General features: G+C 38.5%; 1 protein-coding gene across 1 annotated transcript; it reads left to right on the plus strand.

Moving 5' to 3' along the window:
• The first annotated feature begins 7125 nt into the window (after positions 1 to 7125).
• LOC138337458 (uncharacterized) lies at positions 7126 to 8222 on the plus strand. Its single transcript, XM_069287369.1, has 2 exons — positions 7126 to 7670; positions 7772 to 8222. Exons 1-2 carry the CDS (start codon positions 7126 to 7128, stop codon positions 8220 to 8222), a joined length of 996 nt encoding a protein of 331 aa, XP_069143470.1.
• Positions 8223 to 24291: the final 16069 nt, after the last annotated feature.

Below are 24291 nucleotides of genomic sequence, written 5' to 3' on the forward strand. Positions count from 1 at the left end.
AACAAAATAAACAAATATGTACCAATTTAAGCTTTTGGAGCACTAAATCAATGCATATGATATCATGTGTATGAGTGAGACATAAGCACATTAACGAGTTAGAAAGTCATCAAAATTGAGGATAAGGATTGGGACAATGATTACTAAAGTGAGAAAGAAAGGGACGTTTACTGCCATTGATATAAAAAATTCAGTATGCCAATTGTGCACCAGCCCTACTGCCATTGATAAAAAAATATTTCTGTATGACCACTGTGCACCAGCTCCTCCATTCTAATAAATTTCCTTAGAATGTGAAATTTCATCAAGATTTGTCTATATTTACTTCTTTCCTTTTTAGACTTGAATTGTAACTTCTTTATTTATTTCCGTCTTTGACTTGGATTTCTACTTTTTTATTTCTTTCCTTCTTTATTTCCTTTCCATATTTATTTCTTTCTTTTCCTTATTTATTTCTACACTTTTTCTTCTTTGCCGCAATCTCTCATAATTGTACACACCATGCCTTTACTTTATCAATCATCAAAACTACATTATATGTTCTCCTACTTCCCAACATTTTCCCCCTTTTTGTTGATGATAAACAACGAATTGTTACACATCAAGACTCTTTGTTAGTCATCAAAATTACAACCCTTTGTCATCCATCAAAACTACAAGCTTCATGTTTTTTCATTCCCCAATAATTTCTCCCTTTTTGATGATGACAAACTATGCATATTATGTCTATCCACATTATATAATTTCTCCATTTTGGCATTATTGAAAACCAATAACCAAAGAACTCGAATAATATTCAAAGAGTGCAATGTCATCTTTAACTCATAGCCACTTGAGCAACACTTTCAAGTACAACTTCTGCTAACAATATAGTTAGTTAATCTGAGGATATTAGTTATCTTAAACTCGTACACGCTTAAGATATTAATGAGAAACAAAATAAACAAATATGTACCAATTTAAGCTTTTGGAGCACTAAATCAAAGCATATGATATCATGTGTATGAGTCAGACATAAGCACATTAACGAGTTAGAAAGTCATCAAAATTGAGGATAAGGATTGGGACAATGATTACTAAAGTGAGAAAGAAAGAGATGTTTACTGCCATTGATATAAAAAATTCAGTATGCCCATTGTGCACCAGCCCTACTGCCATTGATAAAAAAAATTTCTGTATGACCACTGTGCACCAGCTCCTCCATTCTAATAAGTTTTCTTAGATTGTGAAATTTTATCAAGAGAAACATGAGGTACATCATCAATTTTTTTTAAAACTCTACACCATAACATTTTTGTTCCTCCATATTTTTTTTAATAACCTTTTTCTTGATGACATTTTGAAAAAGTATCAACTACAAGTAAGAGATTCACCACATTTTGGTGCACAAAGAGATGTGTTCATGAATAATGAAAGCAAGCAACAATTATTTATGTGAGAATTAATCCCCCTGAGAGATAGACATCTTATACACTTGGAATTAATGAAATATCAATTTGGAGTTTGTGAACCTGGTCCAGAAGTGAGTGATAAAGCAAAGTTCCCCCTAAATTAAAGCATGAATGGCTTCAATACTATGATTTTCATCATTAGAGAAGTTTGATACTGAACGATGCTTATTGTCAAAGAGGGTTCTTGGTGATTTTTTAAGAAAGTTGATTTTTTGATGATCGACCAAGTACATTAGTGCTTATGTTTGACCCAAACTAAGGAAATTCATGTGTTGAAAAGGAATGATACATGCCTGAGTATTATAGAGAAACAAGGTTTCTTCTTTTTGTGTTCCTCCATGATTTACTTAATGGTGTTAGAAAGAGTAGAGATAATATCTGCAGACCTTCTAAACATTATTTGAGATGTGACTTGAGTGTGTACTTGTTATAGTACGAGGCTGAGTTAGAATATATTCACTGTATAATTACTCAAGCATAAGATTATTCATTTACTAGCCAATTATTAAAGAAAATCATGATATGCATCAGCTTGTTTTGATAGGCCCAGGCTTTGGTTGATTTTTCCCAAGTTCTTCATATTCAAGGACTTCATGAGTATGTCTGCATTATAATTCTCTCCCAGATCAAAAACTCTCAAGCTAAGTCACACAGAACCAACCCTTGTAAATTTTCAATAAATTCCAGTGAATAACAAAGATTAGGTTCACACAAAGAAGTTCCTCATAAAGGTGTATCATACTTTAACTGTCTCGATTGTTCAATTATTCCCCTATCTCCAAGGCCCAATTTTTAAAGGAAATCATGATATGCATCAGCTTGTTTTGATAGGCCCAAGCTTTGGTTAAGTTTTCCCAAGTTCTTCATATTCATGGTCTTCATGAGTATGTATGCATTATAATTCTCTCCCAATCAAAAACTCTCAAGCTAAGTCACAGAGAACCAACCCTTGTAAATTTTCAATAACTTCCAATGAATAATAAGGACCAGGTTCACACAACGAAGTTCCCCCTAAAGGTGTACCATAATCTAACTGTATCGATTGCTCAATTATTCCCCCTATCTCCAAGACCATACAGTAATTCATATTTTAGGTGCATCAATGATTGATAGATTTGAAACATGTTCATCTGCAATCTTATCTAAATTTGCATCATCAAAGATGTTTGACATCATGTCACTTTCTTTTTTTCTCATCCTTTTCAAGGACTAAACTGTCGCCTTGAAAATCAAAGAGAGAGAGGAAATTTTCTACCATCTTGAACACCTATTCAGAACATGCACTATTCATGGACCAAGTTGAACTTTTCCCTCTCACCTTTCACCTGAAACACTAGTCAAATATTAGTCGTGGGAACCCAGATTAACTTGGACCCCTTTATTTGAGTAAAAGGATGAATAAGATTTCTTCTAGCCCATAAAGGCAAATAAGAAAGCCTTTTATCTGGAGCATTTTTATTTGGAACCATGTTCTGCGATAAATCAGTCTTTTCCTTTTGGTGAACTTAACATTTTCTGAAAAGCTTCAATAGAACTTTACATTGATTCTTTAAATGACCATAGTTTCCACAATGAGTTCATAAACTTTTAGACATATCAATAATGTGTGCTACAAGATTATTTTGTTTTTTAAAACTTTGACTTGTGGTTTGCCTTTCTTGAATCTTAGTGAAAATTTAAGAGAACCTGGTCCATCTAAGATTTCGTTCCAGAGCAAGTTTTTTATGATCAAAATTTTCTTGTAGCAACCTATTTCTTTCTGTTAAGGCTTGACAATTTATGGTTAACAATTTTATTTTTTCTTCCAGAGCTAATTGAATTTCACTAGCAGAGTTTTTGCCCTTGTGATTTAAATTTGATGTCTGAATCTGTTCTTTCAATTTATTTTGAAGACATTGATTGTTTTCTTCGAGATTGTTGTTTTCTTCTCTTAAAGATGCATAGTTTTCCATCATTCCAGAGCTAATTGAAGTTCACTAGTAGAGTTTTTGCCCTTGTGATTTAAATTTGATGACTGAATCTGTTCTTTCAATTTATTTTGAAGACATTGATTGTTTTCTTCGAGATTGTTGTTTTCTTCTCTTAAAGATGCATAGTTTTCCATCATTTGTTCTCTTTTATAATTTATTGATTGATATGCATCTATAAGAGTACTCAATAGGGACTCTAATTCTTTTTTATAATATGACTCAATATTTACTTTAATGTGATGAAAACTTACCTTCTTTTGTTTGTCATCTTCTTCATCATATTCAAAATCTGTATCAGCAAGGAGTGCAAGAAAATCATATTTATTTGATTGTTCTATTGCAAGTAGTGATTGATTTTTGAACCCTCCATCCTCAGATTCTTCTTCTGATAAGTCTCACATAGCAGCAAAGGCCTTTTTCATTGAAAGATCAACATCTTGATTGGTCATTCGTCTGTTTGTGGGAATGTACTTATCATTCTTGATTCCCTTTTCTTTCTCTGAACTATTCCTCTTTTTCTCTAGAGCTTTTAAAGGAAAAAAACTTGACAAAGTGATCGGGACTTCCACACTTGTGACATACTTGATCTATTGGATTTTCAGTGATTATTTAGAGTTCGTTTCGAGGAACAATTGTCCCTTTTTAATATTCTTGAGAACCTTTTGGTCATTAACGCAATGTTTTCGTCCTCAGAATTTTCTGGTGTTGTGCTTGTAAGAACCAGGTTCTTCTCTTTTCTTTTGCCTCCAATTTCCTTTTCTTGTATTTTCTTGAGTTCATAGGTCATGGATTTCCGATGAGTTCATCAATAGCTAACTTATCTAAATCACGAGCTTCAGTAATGGCTTCTACTTTGCTTTCCCAAGATTCTGGAAGGACACTCAAAAGTTTTCTGACTGCCTTTCTATTGGAAATTATTTCACCTTGTGAGTAGATTTCATTAATGATAGCAGTGAACCTGGTGTGCATCTCTTGGATTGTTTCACCTTGTGCCATTCGAAACAGTTCGTATTGTCTGTTCAAGTTATCTATTTTAGACTTCTTTAACTGAGTTGTTCCTTCATGCGCAGTTTGCAAAGTTTCTCATACTGCTTTTGCATCTTGACCTAATGAAATTCGATTGTATTCATCCGGAACTATTCCGCAAATCAAGATCTTTTTCTCTTTAGCATTATTTTGAATTGCAATTTTATTCGCAACATTCAATTCTTTCCTATCCTTTGGTACTCGAGTGGTTCCATCAGTTTCATTCTTCTTGGGTATGGTTGGACTGTCAAACACGATTCCCCATAAGTATGGATTATCTCCTATTAAGTGACCTATCATGTGATTCTTCCACTATCCGTAATACTTTCCAATAAATAGTGGTGGTAGAGCTTGAGAAGCTTCTTCTTGTGGTGAAGGTGGTGTAACCATTGATCCTTTTCAAGATGTTAGTCTTTTAATGAAAAGACCTGCTTTAAATCCAATTGAACAAACCTTACCCCTAATACAAGAACTAGGTTCTTGTAATATTGTCGTAGCACAATAAAACAAAGATTTATCGTGGAAACCTTCCTAACTCAAGGAAGGGAAAAACAGACAAAAATTTTATATTAATTCAAGATTTATAATTCAATTAATCAATGAATCTAACTCTAAATTTCTATCCTTTTCGATTAACTAAAAATCGAAAACTCTCTACTCAACAAGAAGTCAAACTCGCTTCTTCTTAAGAAAGACTCTCAACTCTTCTTAACTCTAACCACCCAAGAAGTCAAACCCACTTCTTGTTTTCAATTCTCACAACCTCGCTCCCAAGAAGTCAAACCCAGTTCTTGTTACAATTCTCTCAAGACTCAACTCCAGTAAGTCAAACCCACTTCTTGTTGCACAATATAGCGTTTATTACAACTAAATAATAAACCTTGAACTAATCAACAAAAGACTAATAACCCTAGACTTTAATTGATCAGACTTCAACATTCAATAGTTCTAAGTGGAACAGATTTCATGAACCTGGTCCTTACGTTGTTGTGACAAAGTGTTGCATTTTAGTTCAATGTGGAACATATTTCGTGAACCAGGTTCTTACATTGCTATAATAAAGCTCTGCATTTTTTCTTCAAAAAACTACTTCTCTCAAGATGATATATTTGGTGAATATGCAATATATCTAGCTTTACTGGAAAATTCTCTCGATTTTTGTTTATGTAAAGACGTTTTTTTGACTTTTCTTCAACTTCTACAAGGGAAGGAATTATAAATCCTTTTCCTTCTTGAATTTGTATAGATTTACTTCTTTCGTTATTTGACTTGAATTGTAACTTCTTTATTTCTTTCCTTCTTTGACTTGGATTGCTACTTTTTTATTTCTTTCCTTCTTTATTTCTTTCCATATTTGTTTCCTTCTTTTACTTCTTTATTTCTACACTTTTTCTTCTTTGCCGCAATCTCTCATAATTGTTTACACCATGCCTTAAATTTATCAATCATTAAAACTACTTTATATGTTCTTCTACATCCCAACACCATTGGTACTTACATTGCAGCACAAGAAAGGTCTGTAGGAGCCCTGTTAGCTCAAGAAAATAGTGAAGGCAAAGAAAACACACTTTGTTACTTAAATAGAACGATGACACTGAATCAGCTAACTTATTCATGAATTGAAATGTTATGATTGACACTTGTCTTCTCAATTCAAAATGTGAAGCATTATTTTCAAGCTCATGTTGTCTGCCTTATTTCTAGAGAAAATCCCATTAAGTTTGTTATGTCAAAACATGTCCTTAGTTTCTGACTAGCAAGATGGTACCTCGAATTCCCACAGTTTGAGATTGTGTACAACCCTTAAAAATCTATGAAGGGACAAACATTAGCAGATTTCTTGGTAGACCATCTGATACCTGATGATTGGGAGTTAACTAATGAGCTTCTCGATGAAGATGCAATGTCCATTGAAATTCAACCTCCTTTGATAATGTACTTTTATGGGACTGCACATCGTGGTGGAGCTGGTGTAGTGTTCATTACTTTGTAAGAAGAGATTCTACCATTATCCTTTACTTTGACGCAATATTGCTAAATAATATCACTGAATATTAAACATTGATACTTGGACTTGAGATGACTGTTGACATGAACCAATTACACTTAGAAGTTTTTGGTGACTCTCAGTGGTGATCAACATCCTCTTGGGAAGTTATGAGGTGAAAAACCTGAATTGCATCCTTATATGATTATGCTCAAAAGTTAATAGGATAGTTTGGAGATGTAACCCTTCAACATGTGCGTAGAACGGAAAATAAAAGAGTTGATACATTGGGTGCCCTAGCTTCAACGCTAACCCATCCTTATCTAACACAAGTTACTATTTGTCAGAAATGGATGGTACCACCACCAAATGAGGAAGAATATAAAGAAAAGGAGTTTGAGAATCTCGCTGTCATTTCTGAAGCTACAGAGGAAGATTGGAGAAAACCCATTATTGATTACATGTGTTATACGATACTTCTAGAAAATCCAAAGAGAAAGACTGACATGCGTCGTCGTGCACCTCGTTTCCTTTACTACAAGGACACATTATATAGAAGATCATTTGAGGGTGTTCTACTATGATTTTTGGGAGAGGAAGACACAATTCAAGATCTGCACGAAGCACACTCAGGAGTGTGTGGATCACATCAATCCGGACCAAAACTCCACTTTCACATTAAGAGGATGGGATGTTATTGACCAACCATGGGAAGGACTGCTTAGATTATGCTCGAAGGTGTGATTCTTGTCAATTTCATGCAAATTTCATATATAAGCCGCCTGAAGTATTGCACCCAACTATCACATCTTGGTCGTTTGACGCTTGGGGATTGGATAATGTGGGAGCACTACCAGAATCTTCTGGTGTACATTTGTACATCTTGGACACAATTGATTACTTCTCAAAATGGGTTAAAGTTGTTGCTTTTAAAGAAGTGAAGAAAGATAAGGTTGCAAATTTTATTCGAGTGATTATCTATTGCTTTGGCATCCCGTGTTATATAATAACATACAATGGAAATCCATTTGATAAAAAGTTATTGAATAAAATTTGTGACCTCTTTGGATTCAAGCACCGTAAATCTTCTATGTATCATACTGCTGCGAATGGTCTTGTCAATTTCATGCGAATTTCATACATAAGCCGCCCGAAATATTGCACCCAACTATCACATCTTGGTCGTTTGATGCTTGGGGATTTGATATTATGGGAGCACTACAAGAATCTTCTGTTGTACATTTGTACATCTTGGACGCAATTGATTACTTCTCAAAATTTATTCGAGTGAATATTATATATCCCTTTGGCATCCCGTGCTATATAATAACATACAGTGGAAAGCTATTTGATAACAAGTTAATGAATAAAATTTGTGATCTCATTGGCTTCAAGCACCGTAAATGTTCTATGTATCATACTGCTGCCAATGGTCTTGTTGAAGCACTCAATAAGACTTTATGCAACCTTCCCAAGAAAGTTGTCTCCAAGTCCAAAAGAGATTGGAATGAAAGAGTTGAAGAAACTTTGTGGTCATATAGGACAATATATCGCACTACAACTCAAGTAACACCATATTCGTTTGCTTTTGGTGTTGAAACAGTCCTACCACTCAAGCATCAAATACCTTTCTTAAGACTTGCTATTCAAGAAGGGCTCACTAGAGAAGAAAATGCTCTATTGGGTCTTGCTGTGTTAGAAGCACTTGATGAAAATAGGCTAGAAGCCTATCAAAACCTTGAATATTATCAAGCTCGTCTTTCTCGCGCTTTCAATAATAAGGTTTGATTGAGGTGCTTCCAAGTTGGAGACCAAGTTCTCACGGTAAGAAGACCCGTACTTCGTACAAGTCTAGGGGAAATTTTACCTCAAAGTGGGATGGACCTTATGATGTACAAGAAGCATATTCATACGGTACTTACAAGCTAGTTGATGCAGATGACATAAGGATCAGTCCTATTAATGCAAAATTCTTAAAGAGGTACTACCCTTGATGAAAAATGATACTCCTTAAGGTACGAGCCTAAAGTTCATGTCTCTCGTGGCCCGCAAGAGTATAAATTGTGTACAACACAACAAAAAAAAACTACTCATTCCTCTAGAATTACGTTGTGACTTGATCCTCTTAATTGAGGTAAGTAGGCACTTAGAACCATATTCTAAGTTTATTTGCATGAGTGTCAAAAAATCAAATGTTCCCACTTGATTTGTCGCATGAAATTCAAATCGATCTGTATATTTTATTTTATCTTTTTTCTCATCAAACTTTAGGCTTGTACGAAGTATCGATGGGTCAATGGAGGGGGAAAACCCTATGAAATATGAGCTTCTTTGACAGTAGACTTGAAGTCTTTAGATTCATATAAGTATGCAAGTTGAATTCTTCAAATCCTTCTAGTATACAAGTTGAACTCTTCAAATTCTATAAAATAATGAGATAAGTCCTAAAAGTTTGCATCAACAAAGTTGCATTGCAAGACAATGTCTTCGAATTCTATGAATTTATAAGTTAAGGTCCTAAAACTTTTTACGAGTCGAAGCATCAAACTCCACTAAATTCATACGTCAAGTTTGAATGTGAAAACTTAAGAAAAAATGTGGAACTTATATATTCATTCTTATTGGCATGAAAAATATGGGGAAAATGACTTTGAATTACTAAAAGCTTGCAATCAAGAATTAAAGACCAAAGTCAAATAAAAGAATGCAATAAATAATGCATGATATCAAAAAAAACGAAAGAGCTTCATTACTATAAAATTGTCTAAAACATCAATCAAATGCTAAAGAAAAAAAGGGGGAAGACAATAAAATCCTAATCTAAGTGTATCTTGTAGTTGGTCAAATCTTGATGACTAGCCTTCAAGCACTCTCTTTCTGCTCCATACTAATTGAATCTTATGGCTTTAACAAGATCATATTTTCATACGGGGATATATCATCTTCTGTAGCTAAAATCTTGGCTTGAATCTCCTCAACGTTCTTATTAGCAGCTTCTAAAAAAACTTCAAATCCCTCTTGCTCTCCTTGTAAAGTTGTTGGCTTCCTCTTAACGTTTTTTAGTGATTTCTTGTTAGAAGAAACATGTTTTGCCTTCTCACCCTCCTCTACTTTGAATTATTCCAGACAATCTTTGGCATTGGAAAGCAACTCCATTTTCTTATCTTCATGCGCCTTTTCAACAAAATTAGAGTGTTCTTGATCATAAGAAGTAGCATTATCAAAAAGAGAATCTACCAAGCTCCTCGATGGTGAAAGATCTAATAAAGTCATCTCACTCATCTCCTTGAAAATCTCAGAAATATCATCTTTGTAAGATGAAATATTGTTTAGAGAAGTTTTGGAAAGTTCTCCACAGATCTCTTCCCAAAATACCTAAGATGTACTTCCTTTTGTGATTGAACACAACACATCTGGTGCTTTGTCATCATCAATATAATAAGTTGGGTGAGGCCTACTAAGCATGGTTGTATTCCATACACTACTTTCCCCCCGATGAACATGTTTTCTTGCTTCATCTTTGTCAAAATATTTTGCAGCACCTTCTCCAGAATATACCTCCACTCGTGGTAGAGAAGGTCCACTAGTAGCGGATAGTGTGTTTTGAGATAATATGACAACCAACCATAAGCATAGTGTATGGAAAAGCAAACTCTTACATGTTCTAACTGTGAAGAATTTGAAATTTTATTTAAGCTATGATATATGCTTGCTAAGACCGGAACCGCAAGGCTAACCCTTTTACTGCTCACCATTAAGCTTGATGCCTTGAAAGTCTCATGCCGAATGAAATTCATTTCTTCGTATGGAAATACAAAGGCACATAACAAAAATGACAAAAAGGTCGTTAGATAAGTCTCATATTTCTGGTGTTTCGCTACAAGCTTAGAAAATACCATCTCTTGAGTACTTGCCCATGTGTTTATCTCAGTAGGTATCTCACATGCAGGATTATCAGCAGACAACAAACGTCGAGATTTCTTCTCTTTCCTTGGGAGAGCTGGCTCATATTGGTGATCTTTCTTACACCAAAATTTTATCCATTTATTAGAAAAGACTCCCACATTACCATGATTTTCCTCTTTAAGATGATGAAAGGCACCAAACATACACTCACAAGTTTGTGGGAGAAATCTTTCCCTCTTGTCATTAAATCCTGTAAGTTCTGTGGATTTGGTATCACTTCTTCATAAGGGAATCCATTAATTAGCAAGCCACAAAGAATATGCAGGTCCCAAAGATATATGTATGTTTCCCCAGCAGATGTAAGTAATGTATTTGTTTGAGGGACCCAAGCCTCGCAAAAGGTTTGTATAATATTGGACTTCCGATCATAAATAAAAAGGAAAGCAAATACAGCATCACTAATACAAGCATTGTTTAGAGTTTGCCCATTTTTGCCTAAGACATCTTCTGTCCATTCCCAGTACCCCAGAATGTAGTGATATTCACCTTCAAAGACAATGTTGTCTCCCCAACGTAGTTCTTCTTGAATCATGTGACGACCTAAATTTGAAAGAGTGCTCGCAATGTTTGTACAATGAGGAATTGATTTCTCAAGATACCACACTTTGGAGGATTAATTAGATTTATGATCGTATTCAGATTTCCAACTTCTCATATAAAGTGTGTTTCCAATTGTGGCCATGGATCAGCATAACGAACAACAATAGATTCCTGGACCAAAAACATAGTTTACATCGTACTACCCTCTGCTCCAACATGAGATATTCGAGTTTAGAAGATGTACAAGCATAATACTTGAAAAAAACATTGTACAAACTACAAAAATTAGTGTTAATATTTATTTATAATGATGCACGAAAAAAGATAAAATTCGAAAAAAGGTTAGTTAAGAAGGGGCGAATAATTTAAGCATTAGGGACCTTGTAATACCTTGATAGTATTATTTTTCTAAGGCGTAAACATTACACAGCATTCTAGTAAAGCCTCTTGGTTAAGCATTTGGGACCTTGTAACATACGAAGAGTATTTTTTTTTCTCAAGGAGGGAATATTACAAGGTATTCTAGTAAAGTCTCACGTTGGTTAAGCATTCGGGATCTTGAAACACCTTGAGAGCATTATTTTTTTCAAGATGGGAACGTTACACAGTATTCTAGTAAAGCCTCAAATTGGTTAAGCATTTGAGACCTTGTAACACCTTGAGAGTACTTTTGTTTTCAAGGCGGAAAAGCTACACTGTATTCTAGTAAAGCATCAAGTTGGATAAGCATTCGTAACCTTGTAACACCATGTGAGTATTATTTTTTTTCAAGTCTGGAATTTTATAGGGTATCCTATTAAAACCTCAAGTTGGTTAAGCATTGTAACGACATGTTTAGTCATTTTGAGCAGCAGATTTTATTTCTGGAAAAACAGGTTGAGATGACGGAGCCCATGACGGACCGTCATGGACATGACGGACTGTCGAGGGTGTCTCGTCCCAAAACACTTAGAAATTCTGAAAATTGGGTACTGAGAATCGACTCTCTAAACTCTGTGACGGACCTGCAGGGCGGACTGTCACAGTCATGACGAACCGTCGTGATCCACCATTTCAAAACACTTCAACTCTTGAGAATTTGGTAGAGGGAACGATTCTCTGAACGTTGTGACGGAAATGCAGGACGGACCGTCGTATGTACGACAGGCCGTCACAGACTCCTTAAGAAAATCGAGTCTATGACGGACCCTCGCAGGCGCGACGGGCCGTCACAGGTTGCGTAATCCCAGTCGAAGTCGGATTTCTGGTTAAGTTTTAAAGGGGCGTTTTGGACTATTCCTGCTATAATTATATATTTCGTGGGTTTATATTAATAACTCAATCTCTTGGGGGATAAAAGAGGTAACCTTGAGTTAAAGTGTGGGTTATTATTGCCATCTTTTATTCTTAATTATATACTAATTATAGTAAAAGAAAGAGGGTTTGAATAAAGAAAATAGAAAGAACAAGAGAAAGAGAGACAAAGTCGAACGAGGAAGAGAGAAAACGAAGAACAAAGCTTGGGGAAAGTGCTTGCTTGATCACTAATCTTCGGTGGAGGTAGGTTATGGTTTTCATGATTTCATAGTAAACTCTTAATAGAGAATCATATGTATTGATAGTATTGTAAACCCTGCTATGTGCATAATTGTATGCATGCATGAACGTGATTATATAATTGTGATTATATTAAGCATGATGAAGTTATTGAATCCCGAATCTTGATAAAAACCTAATCTCTTTTTAATGATGATGCCTTGGTAAGGGAGAAGGCTTGATGAACTAAAGTAATGAGATTGATGATGCCTTGGTAAGGGAGAAGTCTTGATGAGTTGATAGGATTAATGAAATATTGAGGGAGCAGAGTGTCACGTACCGACACAAGAGAAATAAAGATATTGAATCTTGAAAGATGTTAATATACTCAATCTAATGAACATGATTCCCAAATGAGTATGGTATTGAGGCTTGAGTCCTCATGTGTGAACTTGACGGTAATTGTAAATGATATAGTGCTTACTGTTGCTGCATGTTGAGTATCATAGTTGATTTTATGATATTACTTGGTATATATGGTTTTCTATTTTGAGTTGGCCGATGATATCTACTCAGTACCCGTGTTTTGTACTGACCTCTACTTTTATGTTTTTTTCTTTTTTATTTGGGGAGTGCAGCAAACGAGCCGTTGTCTTCGACTCAACAGTAATTCAAGCCAGTCTTACTACATCGGAAATTCAGGATGAGCTAATGTTCCTAGCTTGGACTGGATCTTCCTCTTCATGTCTTGATGCCTTGAAGTTCTGGCATGGACTAGCTTTTATTTGTTTAGCTACTTAGAATACTCTTAGTTTAGTAATTTGATCATAGATGTTCTTGTGATGATGACTTCCTGATTTTGGGGATAATAATAGTTATTGATTTTATTAATGAGTTTAAGTCTTCCGCATTACTTCCTGTTGATATTATACTGAAATGTTAAGGTTTAGATTGGTTGGTTCGCTCACATAGGAGGGTAAGTGTGGGTGCCAGTCGCGGCCCGGATTTGGGTCGTGACAAACTTGGTATCATAGCATTAGGTTCGTTGGTCTCATCACACAAGAACGAGTCTAGTAGAGTCTTAAGGAACGGTAGGGGGACGCCTTTACTTTTCTTTGAGAGGCTATAAGACTTTAGGAAAATTCCATTCTTTCTTTCCTTCTTTCGTGCTATTACTTGGGTCCAATTGGTATCTAGGTGATACAAATTGGTATCTGACCATCTTCACTCTATTTCGCGGATGGTTAGAACTGGAGCAACGACTGCGCCAACACCAACATCGGCAAGACAAGAATCGTCTGAGCCAGCCACTAGGGCTGTAGCTTGAGGAAGAGTAGCGGCAAGAGGCAGTGGTAGAGGTCGTGGGAGGACGTCCTCTAGAGGAAGACGACGAGCACCTAGCCCTTCTGATACTAGGGCGGTGACTCCTCCACCGACTGAAGAAGTAGTAAGAGAGGGTGAGGAAAGGGAAACTAAGCAAGTGTAGAATGAGAAACTACCACCCTAACCTACCCCAGAGATGATAAATCAGGTTCTTGCTTATCTTAGTGGGTTATCTGATCAAGGTCAAACACCTCCAGTGTTTTCTGCACCAACACCTCCGGTTTCAGAGGTACAACATGCAGCCACTATGGCTCCTCGTATGGATGCCTCATTGGACATAGGCACGTTTCCACATCTGACTACTGGGCCCATAATGACAAGTGATCAGCATGAACTTTTCAGTAAGTTCTTGAAATTGAAACCTCCAGTCTTCAAGGGTTCTCAATCTGAGGATGCTTACGATTTTCTGGTTGACTGTCATGAGCTACTACACAACATGGGTATAGTAGAATGGTTTGGTGTTGAGTTCGTGAGTTATCAGTTTTAAGGGAACGCCAAAATGTGGTGGCGATCACATGTTGAGTGTCAACCAACAGAGGCGCCACCTATGACTTGGGCCTCATTCTCTAGCTTGTTTATGGAGAAGTATATCCCCCGGACTTTGAGGGATAGGAAAAGGAATGAGTTCTTGAGCCTAGAGCAAGGTAGGATGTCGGTCAATGCATATGAGGCTAAGTTTCGTGCACTATCCAGATATGCCACTCAACTTTGTTTCAGTCCACAATAGCAGATTCGTCATTTTGTGAAAGGGTTGAGGTCAGAGTTACGGATTTCAGCCTTACAGGTAGCGGCTACGGCAAAATCCTTTCAAGAAATGGGTTGACTTCGATGTAATTCTGGGTATGACTTGGCTTTCTCCAAATTTTGCAATCTTGGATTGTAATGCTAGAACCGTGACGTTAGCCAAGCCTGGGACAGATCTGTTAGTCTGGGAGGGTGACTACACTTCCAATCTGGTGCGTATCATCTCCTTTCTTCGTGCTAAGAAAATGGTTAGTAAAGGGTATTTAGCTTTCTTGGCACATCTCAAGGATGACACTACCCAAGTACCTTCGATTGAGTTGGTTTCAGTGGTCCGTGAGTTTCTGGATGTGTTCCCTGCAGATCTTCCTGGTATGCCACCGGATAGGGATATTGACTTCTGTATTGATCTTGAACCGGGTACTCGCCCCATTTCTATACCCCCTTATAGAATGGCTCCCGCGGAGTTAAGAGAGTTAAAAGCCCCACTTCAAGAGTTGTTGAGCAAAGGCTTCATTAGACCAAGTGCATCCCCTTGGGGTGCTCCGGTGTTATTTGTGAAGAAGAAGGATGGGAGTTTTCGGATGTGCATAGACTACCGGCAGTTGAACAAGGTAACCATAAAGAACAAGTATCCTCTTCCTCGCATTGATGACTTGTTCGATCAGTTACAAGGTGCTTGTGTCTTCTCTAAGATTGACTTGAGATCCAGTTATCATCAATTGAAAATACGGGCAATGGATGTGCCAAAGACCGCTTTTAGAACCAGGTATGGGCATTACGAATTTGTAGTGATGTCTTTTGGTCTTACGAATGCCCCTATTGCGTTCATGAGTTTTATGAACCGGATTTTTAAGCCATATTTAGATCTCTTTGTGATCGTATTTATTGATGATATACTGATATACTCAAAGAGCATGAAAGAACATGAGGAGCATTTGAGAATGGTATTGGAAATGTTGAGGGAGAAAAAGCTTTATGCCAAGTTCTCTAAGTGTGAGTTTTGGCTAGATGCAGTGTCCTTCTTGGGGCACGTGGTTTCTAAGGATGGAGTGATGGTAGATCCTTCAAAGATTGAGACAGTGAAGAATTGGGTAAGACCTACTAATGTGTCAGAAATAAGGAGCTTTGTTGGGTTAGCTAGCTACTACCGCCGATTTGTCAAGGGATTCTCTTCTATTGCTTCCCAACTGATGAACTGGACTAAGCAAAATGTTCCATTTGTATGGTCGGATGAGTGTGAGGAAAGCTTTCAGAAGCTCAAGACTTTGTTGACTACCGCACCCATTCTCACCTTGCCAGTGGAAGGTTAGAATTTCATTGTCTATTGTGATGCATCTTATTCGGGTTTGGGTGCAGTGCTAATGCAAGAGAAGAATGTGATTGCTTATGCTTCAAGACAATTAAAAGTGCATGAACGTAACTATCCAACTCATGATTTGGAATTGGCCGCGGTAGTGTTTGCATTAAAGCAATGGAGACATTATTTATATGGGATTAAGTGTGAGGTCTACACGGATCATCGTAGCCTTCAGTATGTCTTTACTCAGAAAGATTTGAACTTGAGACAGAGGAGATGGATGGAACTACGGAAGGACTACGACATCACTATTTTGTATCATCCGGGGAAGGCGAATGTTGTAGCGGATGCTTTAAGTAGGAAGGCGGGAAGCATGGGAAGTCTAGCTCACTTGCAAGTTTCTAGACGCCCACTGGCTAGAGAGGTTCATACTCTGGCTAACGACTTGATGAGGTTAGAAGTAAATGAGAAGGGAGGATTGTTGGCTCGTGTGGAGGCAAGATCTTCCTTTCTTGACAAGATTAAGGGAAGACAGTTTGATGATGAGAAACTAAGCAGAATCCAAGATAAGGTATTGCGAGGAGAAGCTAAGGAAGCAACAATCGATGAGGAAGGTGTTTTGAGGATCAAGGGAAGGGTATGTGTACCCCGCATCGATGATTTGATCAATACTATTCTGACAGAGGCTCATAGTTCAAGGTATTCGATACATCCGGGTGCAACCAAGATGTACCGTGACCTAAAGCAACACTTTTGGTGGAGTAGAATGAAGCGTGATATTGTTGACTTTATCGCCAAATGTCCAAACTGTCAACAAGTAAAGTATGAACACCAGAGGCCTGCAGGAACACTTCAGAGAATGTCCATTCCTGAATGGAAGTGGGAAAGGATTGCAATGGATTTTGTGGTTGGTCTTCCAAAGACATTGGGAAAGTATGACTCTATTTGGGTGATTGTTGATAGGTTAACTAAGTCTGCTCACTTCATTCCGGTCAAGGTGACTTACAATGCAGAGAAGTTAGCCAAACTTTACATCTCGGAAGTAGTGCGATTGCATGGGGTCCCATTATCCATCATATCAGATAGAGGTGCGCAGTTTACTTCTAAGTTTTGGAAGACATTGCATGCTGAGTTGGGTACTAGGTTGGACCTTAGTACCGCGTTCCATCCTCAGACCGATGGTCAGTCTGAGCGAACGATTCAAGTGTTGGAGGATATGCTTCACGCATGTGTGATAGAGTCTGGTGGCCATTGGGATAGCTTCTTACCCTTAGCGGAGTTTTCATACAATAATAGCTATCACTCAAGCATTGATATGGCTCCATTTGAAGCATTGTATGGTAGGAGATGTAGGTCCCCCATTGGTTGGTTTGATGCATTCGAGGCTAGACCTTGGGGTACTTATCTCTTGAGAGATTCGATGGAGAAGGTGAAATCTATTCAAGAAAAGCTTCTAGCGGCGCAAAGTAGACAAAAAGAATATGCAGATCGAAAGGTTAGAGACTTAGAGTTCATGGAGGGAGAACAAGTCTTGCTGAAGGTTTCGCCCATGAAAGGGGTGATGCGGTTTGGTAAAAGGGGTAAGCTAAGTCCAAGGTATATTGGAACATTTGAAGTACTTAAGCGAGTAGGGGAGGTGGCTTATGAGTTAGCCTTGCCTCCAGGGCTATCCGGAGTACATCCGGTATTCCATGTGTCTATGTTGAAAACATACCATGGGGATGGAAACTACATTATCCGTTGGAATTCAGTTTTGCTTGATGAAAATTTGACTTATGATGAGGAGCCTGTTGCCATTTTAGATAAAGAAATTCGCAATTTGAAATCAAGGGAGATTGCATCCATCAAAGTTCAATGGAAGAATCGATCGGTTGAAGAAGCCACTTGGGAGAAGGAGGCAGATATGCAAGAAAGATACCCACATCTGTTTAAAGATTCAGGTACTCCTTCTCGTCCTTGTTTTCCTTCTTGTGATCGTTCGGGGACGAACGATTGGTAAATAGGTATCTAATGTAACGACTTGTTTAGTATTTTTGAGCAGCAGATTTTATTTCTGGAAAAACAGGCTGAGATGATGGAACCCACGACGGACCATCATGGACACGACGGACCGTCGAGGGTGTCTCGTCCCAAAACACTTAGAAATTCTGAAAATTGGGTGCTGAGAATCGACTCTCTGAACTCTGTGACGGACCTACAGAGCGGACCGTCACAGTCACGACGAACCGTCATGATCCACCATTTCAAAACACTTCAACTCTTGAGAATTTGGTACAGGGAACGATTCTTTGAACGTCGTGACGGAAATGCAGGACGGACCGTCGTATGTGCGATGGGCCGTCACAGACTCCTTAAGAAAATCGAGTCTATGACGGACCTGCATGACGGACCGTCGTAGGCGCGACGGGCCATCACAGGTTGCGTAATCCCAGTCGAAGTCGGATTTCTGGTTAAGTTTTAAAGGGGCGTTTTGGACTATTCCGGCTATAATTATATATTTCATGGGTTTATATTAATAACTCAATCTCTTGGGGATAAAAGAGGTAACCTTGAGTTAAAGTGTGGGTTATTATTGCCATCTTTTATTCTTAATTATATACTAATTAGGGTAAAATAAAGAGGGTTTGAATAAAGAAAATAGAAAGAACAAGAGAAAGAGAGACAAAGTCGAACGAGGAAGAGAGAAAACGAAGAACAAAGCTAGGGGAAATTACTTGCTTGATCACTAATCTTCGATGGAGGTAGGTTATGGTTTTCATGCTTTCATAGTAAACTCTTAATAGAGAATGATCTGTATTGTTAGTATTGTAAACCCTGCTATGTGCTTAATTGTATGCATGCATGAACGTGATTATATAATTGTGATTATATTAAGCATGATGAAGTTATTGAATCCCTAATCTTGATAAAAACCTAATCTCTTTTTAATGATGATGCCTTGGTAAGGGAGAACGCTTGATGAACTAAAGTAATGAGATTGATGATGCCTTGGTAAGGGAGAAGGCTTGATGAGTTGATAGGATTAATGAAATATTGAGGGAGCGGAGTGTCACGTACCGACACAAGAGAAATAAAGATAATGAATCTTGAAAGATGTTAATATACTCAATCTAATGAACATGATTCCCAAATGAGTATGGTATTGAGGCTTGAGTCCTCATGTGTGAACTTGACGGTAATTGTAAATGATATAGTGCTTACTGTTGCTGCATGTTGAGTATCGTAGTTGATTTTATGATATTACTTGGTATATATGATTTTCTATTTTGAGTTGGCCGATAATATCTACTCAGTAACCGTGTTTTGTACTGACCCCTACTTTTATGTTTTCTTCTTGTTTATTTGGGAGTGCAGCAAACGTGCCGTTGTCTTCGACTCAACAGTAATTCAAGCTAGTCTTACTACATCGGAAATTCAGGGTGAGCTAACGTTCCTAGCTTGGACTGGATCTTCCTCTTCATGCCTTGATGCCTTGAAGTTCCGGCATGGACTAGCTTTTATTTGTTTAGCTACTTAGAATACTCTTAGTTTAGTAATTTGATCATAGATGTTCTTGTGATGATGACTTCCAGATTTTGGGGATAATAATAGTTATTGATTTTATTAATGAGTTTAAGTCTTCCGCATTACTTCCTGTTGATATTATACTGAAATGTTAAGGTTTAGATTGGTTGGTTCGCTCACATAGGAGTGTAAGTGTGGGTGTCAGTCGCGGCCCGGATTTGGGTCGATTCTTCCATTGAACATTGATTGATGCAATCTCCCTTGATCTCAACTTGCGAATTTCTCTATCTAGAATGGCAACAGGTTCCTCTTCATAAGATAAATTCTCATCAAGCAACACTGAATCCCAACGGATAATATAGTTTCCATCCCCATGGTATCTTTTCAACATAGACACATGGAATACCGGATGCACTCCGGACAGCCCTGGAGGCAAGGCTAACTCATAAGCCACCTCCCCTACTCGCTTAAGTACTTCAAATGGACCAATATATCTTGGGCTAAGTTTACCTCGCTTACCAAATCGCATCACCCCTTTTATTGGTGAAACCTTCAACAAGACTTGTTCACCCTCCATGAACTCCAAGTCTCTAACCTTTCGATCTGCATACTCTTTCTGTCTACTTTGAGCCGCTAAAAACTTCTCTTGAATAGATTTCACTTTATCTAATGATTCTCTCAGAAGGTCAGTACCCCAAGGTCTAACCTCAAATGCATTAAACCACCCAATGGGAGACCTACATCTTCTCCCATATAGTGCCTCAAATGGGGCCATATCAATGCTTGAGTGATAGCTATTGTTGTAGGAGAACTCTACTAAGGGTAAGAAGCTATCCCAATGGCCACCAAATTCTATCACACATGCACGAAGCATATCCTCCAACACTTGAATCGTTCGCTCAGACTGACCATCGGTATGAGGATGGAACGCAGTACTAAGGTCCAACCTAGTACCTAATTCCGCATGCAATGTTTTCCAAAACATAGAAGTAAACTGCGTACCTCTATATGATATAATGGAGAGTGGAACCCCATGCAATCGCACCACTTCCGAGATGTAAAGTTTGGCTAACTTCTCTGCATTGTAAGTCACCTTGACCGGAATGAAGTGAGCAGACTTAGTTAACCTATCAACAATTACCCAAATAGAATCAAATTTTCCCAATGTCTTTGGAAGACCAACCACGAAATCCATTGCAATCCTTTCCCACTTCCATTCAGGAATGGGCATTCTCTGAAGTGTTCCTCTGGGCCTTTGGTGTTCATACTTTACTTGTTGACAGTTTGGACATTTGGCAATAAAATCCACAATATCACGCTTCATTCTACTCCACCAAAAGTGTTGCTTTAGGTCACGGTACATCTTGGTTGCACCCGGATGTATCGAATACCTTGAACTATGAGCCTCTGTCAAAATAGTGTTGATCAAATCATCGACGCGGGGTACACATACCCTTCCCTTAATCCTCAAAACACCTTCCTCATCGATTGTCGCTTCTTTAGCCTCTCCTTGCAACACTTTATCTCGGATCCGGATCAATTTTTCATCATTAAACTGCTTTCCCTTAATCTTGTCAAGGAAGGAGGATCTTGCCTCCACACAAGCTAAAAATCCTCCCTTCTAATTTACTTCTAGACTCATAAGGTCGTTAGCCAGAATCTGAACTTCTCTAGCCAATGGGCGTCTAGAAGCTTGCAAGTGAGCTAGACTTCCCATGCTTCCCGCCTTTCTACTTAAAGCATCCTCTACAACATTTGCCTTCCCCGAATGATACAAAATAGTGATGTCGTAGTCCTTCAGTAGTTCCATCCATCTCCTCTGTCTCAAGTTCAAATCTTTCTGAGTAAAGACATACTGAAGGCTACGATGATCCGTGTACACCTCACACTTAACCCCATATAAATAGTGGCTCCATTGCTTTAATGCAAACACTACCGTAGCCAATTCCAAATCATGAGTTGGATAGTTACGTTCATGCACTTTTAATTGCCTCGAAGCATAAGCAATCACATTCTTCTCTTGCATTAGTACTGCACCCAAACCAGAATAGGATGCATCACAATAAACAATGAAGTTCTTACCCTCTACGGGCAAGGTGAGAATGGGTGCGGTAGTCAACAAAGTCTTGAGCTTCTGAAAGCTTTCCTCACACTTATCCGACCATACAAATGGAATATTTTTCTTAGTCAAGTTCGTCAGTTGTGAAGCAATAGAAGAGAATCCCTTGACAAATCGGCGATAGTAGCTAGCTAACCCAACAAAGCTCCTCATTTCTGACACATTAGTAGGTCTTACCCAATTCTTCACTGTCTCAATATTAGAAGGATCCACCATCACTCCATCCTTAGAAACCACGTGCCCCAAGAAGGACACTACATCTAGCCAAAACTCACACTTAGAGAACTTGGCATAAAGCTTTTTCTCCCTCAACATTTCCAATACAATCTTCAAATGCTCCTCATGTTCCTTCTAACTTTTAGAGTATATCAGTATATCATCAATAAATACGATCACGAAGAGGTCCGAATATGGCTTGAAAATCCCGTTCATCAAGCTCATAAACGCAGCAGGGGCATTCGTAAGACCAAAAGACATCACTACAAATTCGTAGTGCCCTTACCACGTTCGAAAAGCAGTCTTTGGCACATCCGTTGCCCGTATTTTAAATTGATGATAACCGGATCTCAAGTCAATCTTAGAGAAGACACAAGCACCTTGTAACTTATCGAACAAATCATCAATGCGTGGAAGAGGATACTTGTTCTTAATAGTTACCTTGTTCAACTGCCGGTAGTCTATGCACATCCAGAAACTCCCATCCTTCACTTCACAAACAAAACCGGAGCACCCCAAGGAGATGCACTTGGTCTAATAGAGCCTTTGCTCAACAACTCTTGAAGTTGTTCTTTTAACTCTCTTAACTCCGCGGGAGCCATTCTATAAGTGGGTATAGAAATGGGGCGAGTACCCGGTTCAAGATCAATACATAAGTCAATATCCCTATCTGGTGGCATACCAGGAAGATCTGCAGGGAACACATCCAGAAACTCACGCACCACCAAAATCGACTCAATCAAAGGTACTTGGGTAGTGTCATCCTTGAGATGTGCCAAGAAAGCTAAACACCCTTTACTAACCATCTTCGTAGCACGAAGAAAGGAGATGATGCGCACCGGATTGGAAGTGTAGTCACCCTCCCACACTAACGGATCTGTCCCAGGCTTGGCTAACGTCACAGTTTTAGCATTACAATTCAAGATTGCAAAAATCGAAGAAAGCCAAGTCATACCCAGAATTACATCAAAATCAACCATTTCTAAGATAACCAAATCTACATAAGTGTTGCTCCCCACAAAGTTCACCAAACAAGACCTATATACCTTTTCAACTACCACAGACTCACCCACCTGAGTAGAAACACGAATAGGCATATCAAGTAATTCACAATGTAAATTTAGACCATTAGCAAATGAGGAAGATACATAAGAAAATGTGGATCCAGGATCAAACAATACAGAAGCCATGCAATCACAAACCGAAAGATTACCTGTGATGACAGCATCAGATGTCTCCGCTTCAGATCTCCCAGGGAAAGCATAACAATGGGCCCTTTCGTTTATCTGCCCGTTGCCCCTACCATGTTGTGATATAGTGGCTCCAGGTTTCCCATCACCTCGGCCGTTTTGGTGACCACCATTACCTCAACAACCACGTCCTCCAGAATAACGGCCTCTACTATGACCACCTCTACCTCTAACATTTGGAGGTCTGTAACTCTGTTTTGGACAATATCTCTTAATATGTCCAATCTCCCCACATCCATAGAACTCTCTGGGTTCATGCATAGGTCTCTCAGAGAAGTGTTGACCGGTCTGAGGTGGACCCCCAACTACAGTCTGTAGTGAAGACTGAATTGGTCGGACTGAGTAACCTCCGGAACCTTGTCCTCTAGAGTAAGAATCATTAAACTCACCTCCCTTTCAAAACCTTTTTGATGTAGTTGCCATGGTGAAGTCATCTGGCTTCACTCCCTCTACCTCTATTACGAAGTCTACCACTTCTTGAAAAGATTTCGCTGTAGCCGCTACCTGTAAGGCTGAAATCCGCAACTCTGATCTCAACTCCTTCACAAAATGGCGAATCCGCTCTTGTGGACTGAAACATAGTTGGGTGGCATACAGGGATAATGCACGAAACTTAGCCTCATATGCAGTAACCGACATCCTACCTTGCTCTAGGCTCAAAAACTCATCCCTTTTCCTATCCCTCAAAGTCCGGGGGATATACTTCTCCATAAACAAGCTAGAGAATGACGCCCAAGTCATAGGTGGTGCCTCTGTTGGTTGACACTCAACATGTGACCGCCACGACATTTTGGCGTTCCCTTGAAACTGATAAGTCACAAAATCAACACCAAACCGTTCTACTATACCCATCTTGTGTAGTAGCTCATGACAGTCAATCAGAACATCGTATGCATCCTCAGATTCAGCACCCTTGAAGACTGGAGGTTTCAATTTCAAGAACTTACTGACAACACCAAACCGTTCTACTATACCCATCTTGTGTAGTAGCTCATGACAGTCAATCAGAACATCGTATGCATCCTCAGATTCAGCACCCTTGAAGACTGGAGGTTTCAATTTCAAGAACTTACTGAAAAGTTCATGCTGATCATTTGTTATTATAGACCCTGTAGTCAGACGAGGAAATGTGCCTATTTCCAATGAGGCATCGATGCGGGGAGCCACAGTAGACGCATGTTGTACCTTCGGAGCCTGAGGTATTGGTGCAGAAAACACTGGAGGTGTCAGGCCCTGATCAGATAACCCGCTAAGATAAGCCAGAACCTGATTGATCATCTCTGGGGTAGGTTGGGGTGGCATTTCCTCATTCTGCACTTGTTC

Source organism: Solanum lycopersicum, chromosome 7 (assembly GCF_036512215.1).
Source record: "Solanum lycopersicum chromosome 7, SLM_r2.1".
NCBI lineage: Eukaryota > Viridiplantae > Streptophyta > Magnoliopsida > Solanales > Solanaceae > Solanum > Solanum lycopersicum.

Coding starts and splice junctions, on each gene's coding strand:
- LOC138337458 (XM_069287369.1), top strand. CDS start 7,126: ATGTTATTGACCAACCATGGGAAGGACTGCTTAGATTATGCTCGAAGG. Junction 7,671..7,771: donor CACTACAAGAATCTTCTGTT/GTACATTTGTAC, acceptor AATAACATACAG/TGGAAAGCTATTTGATAACA.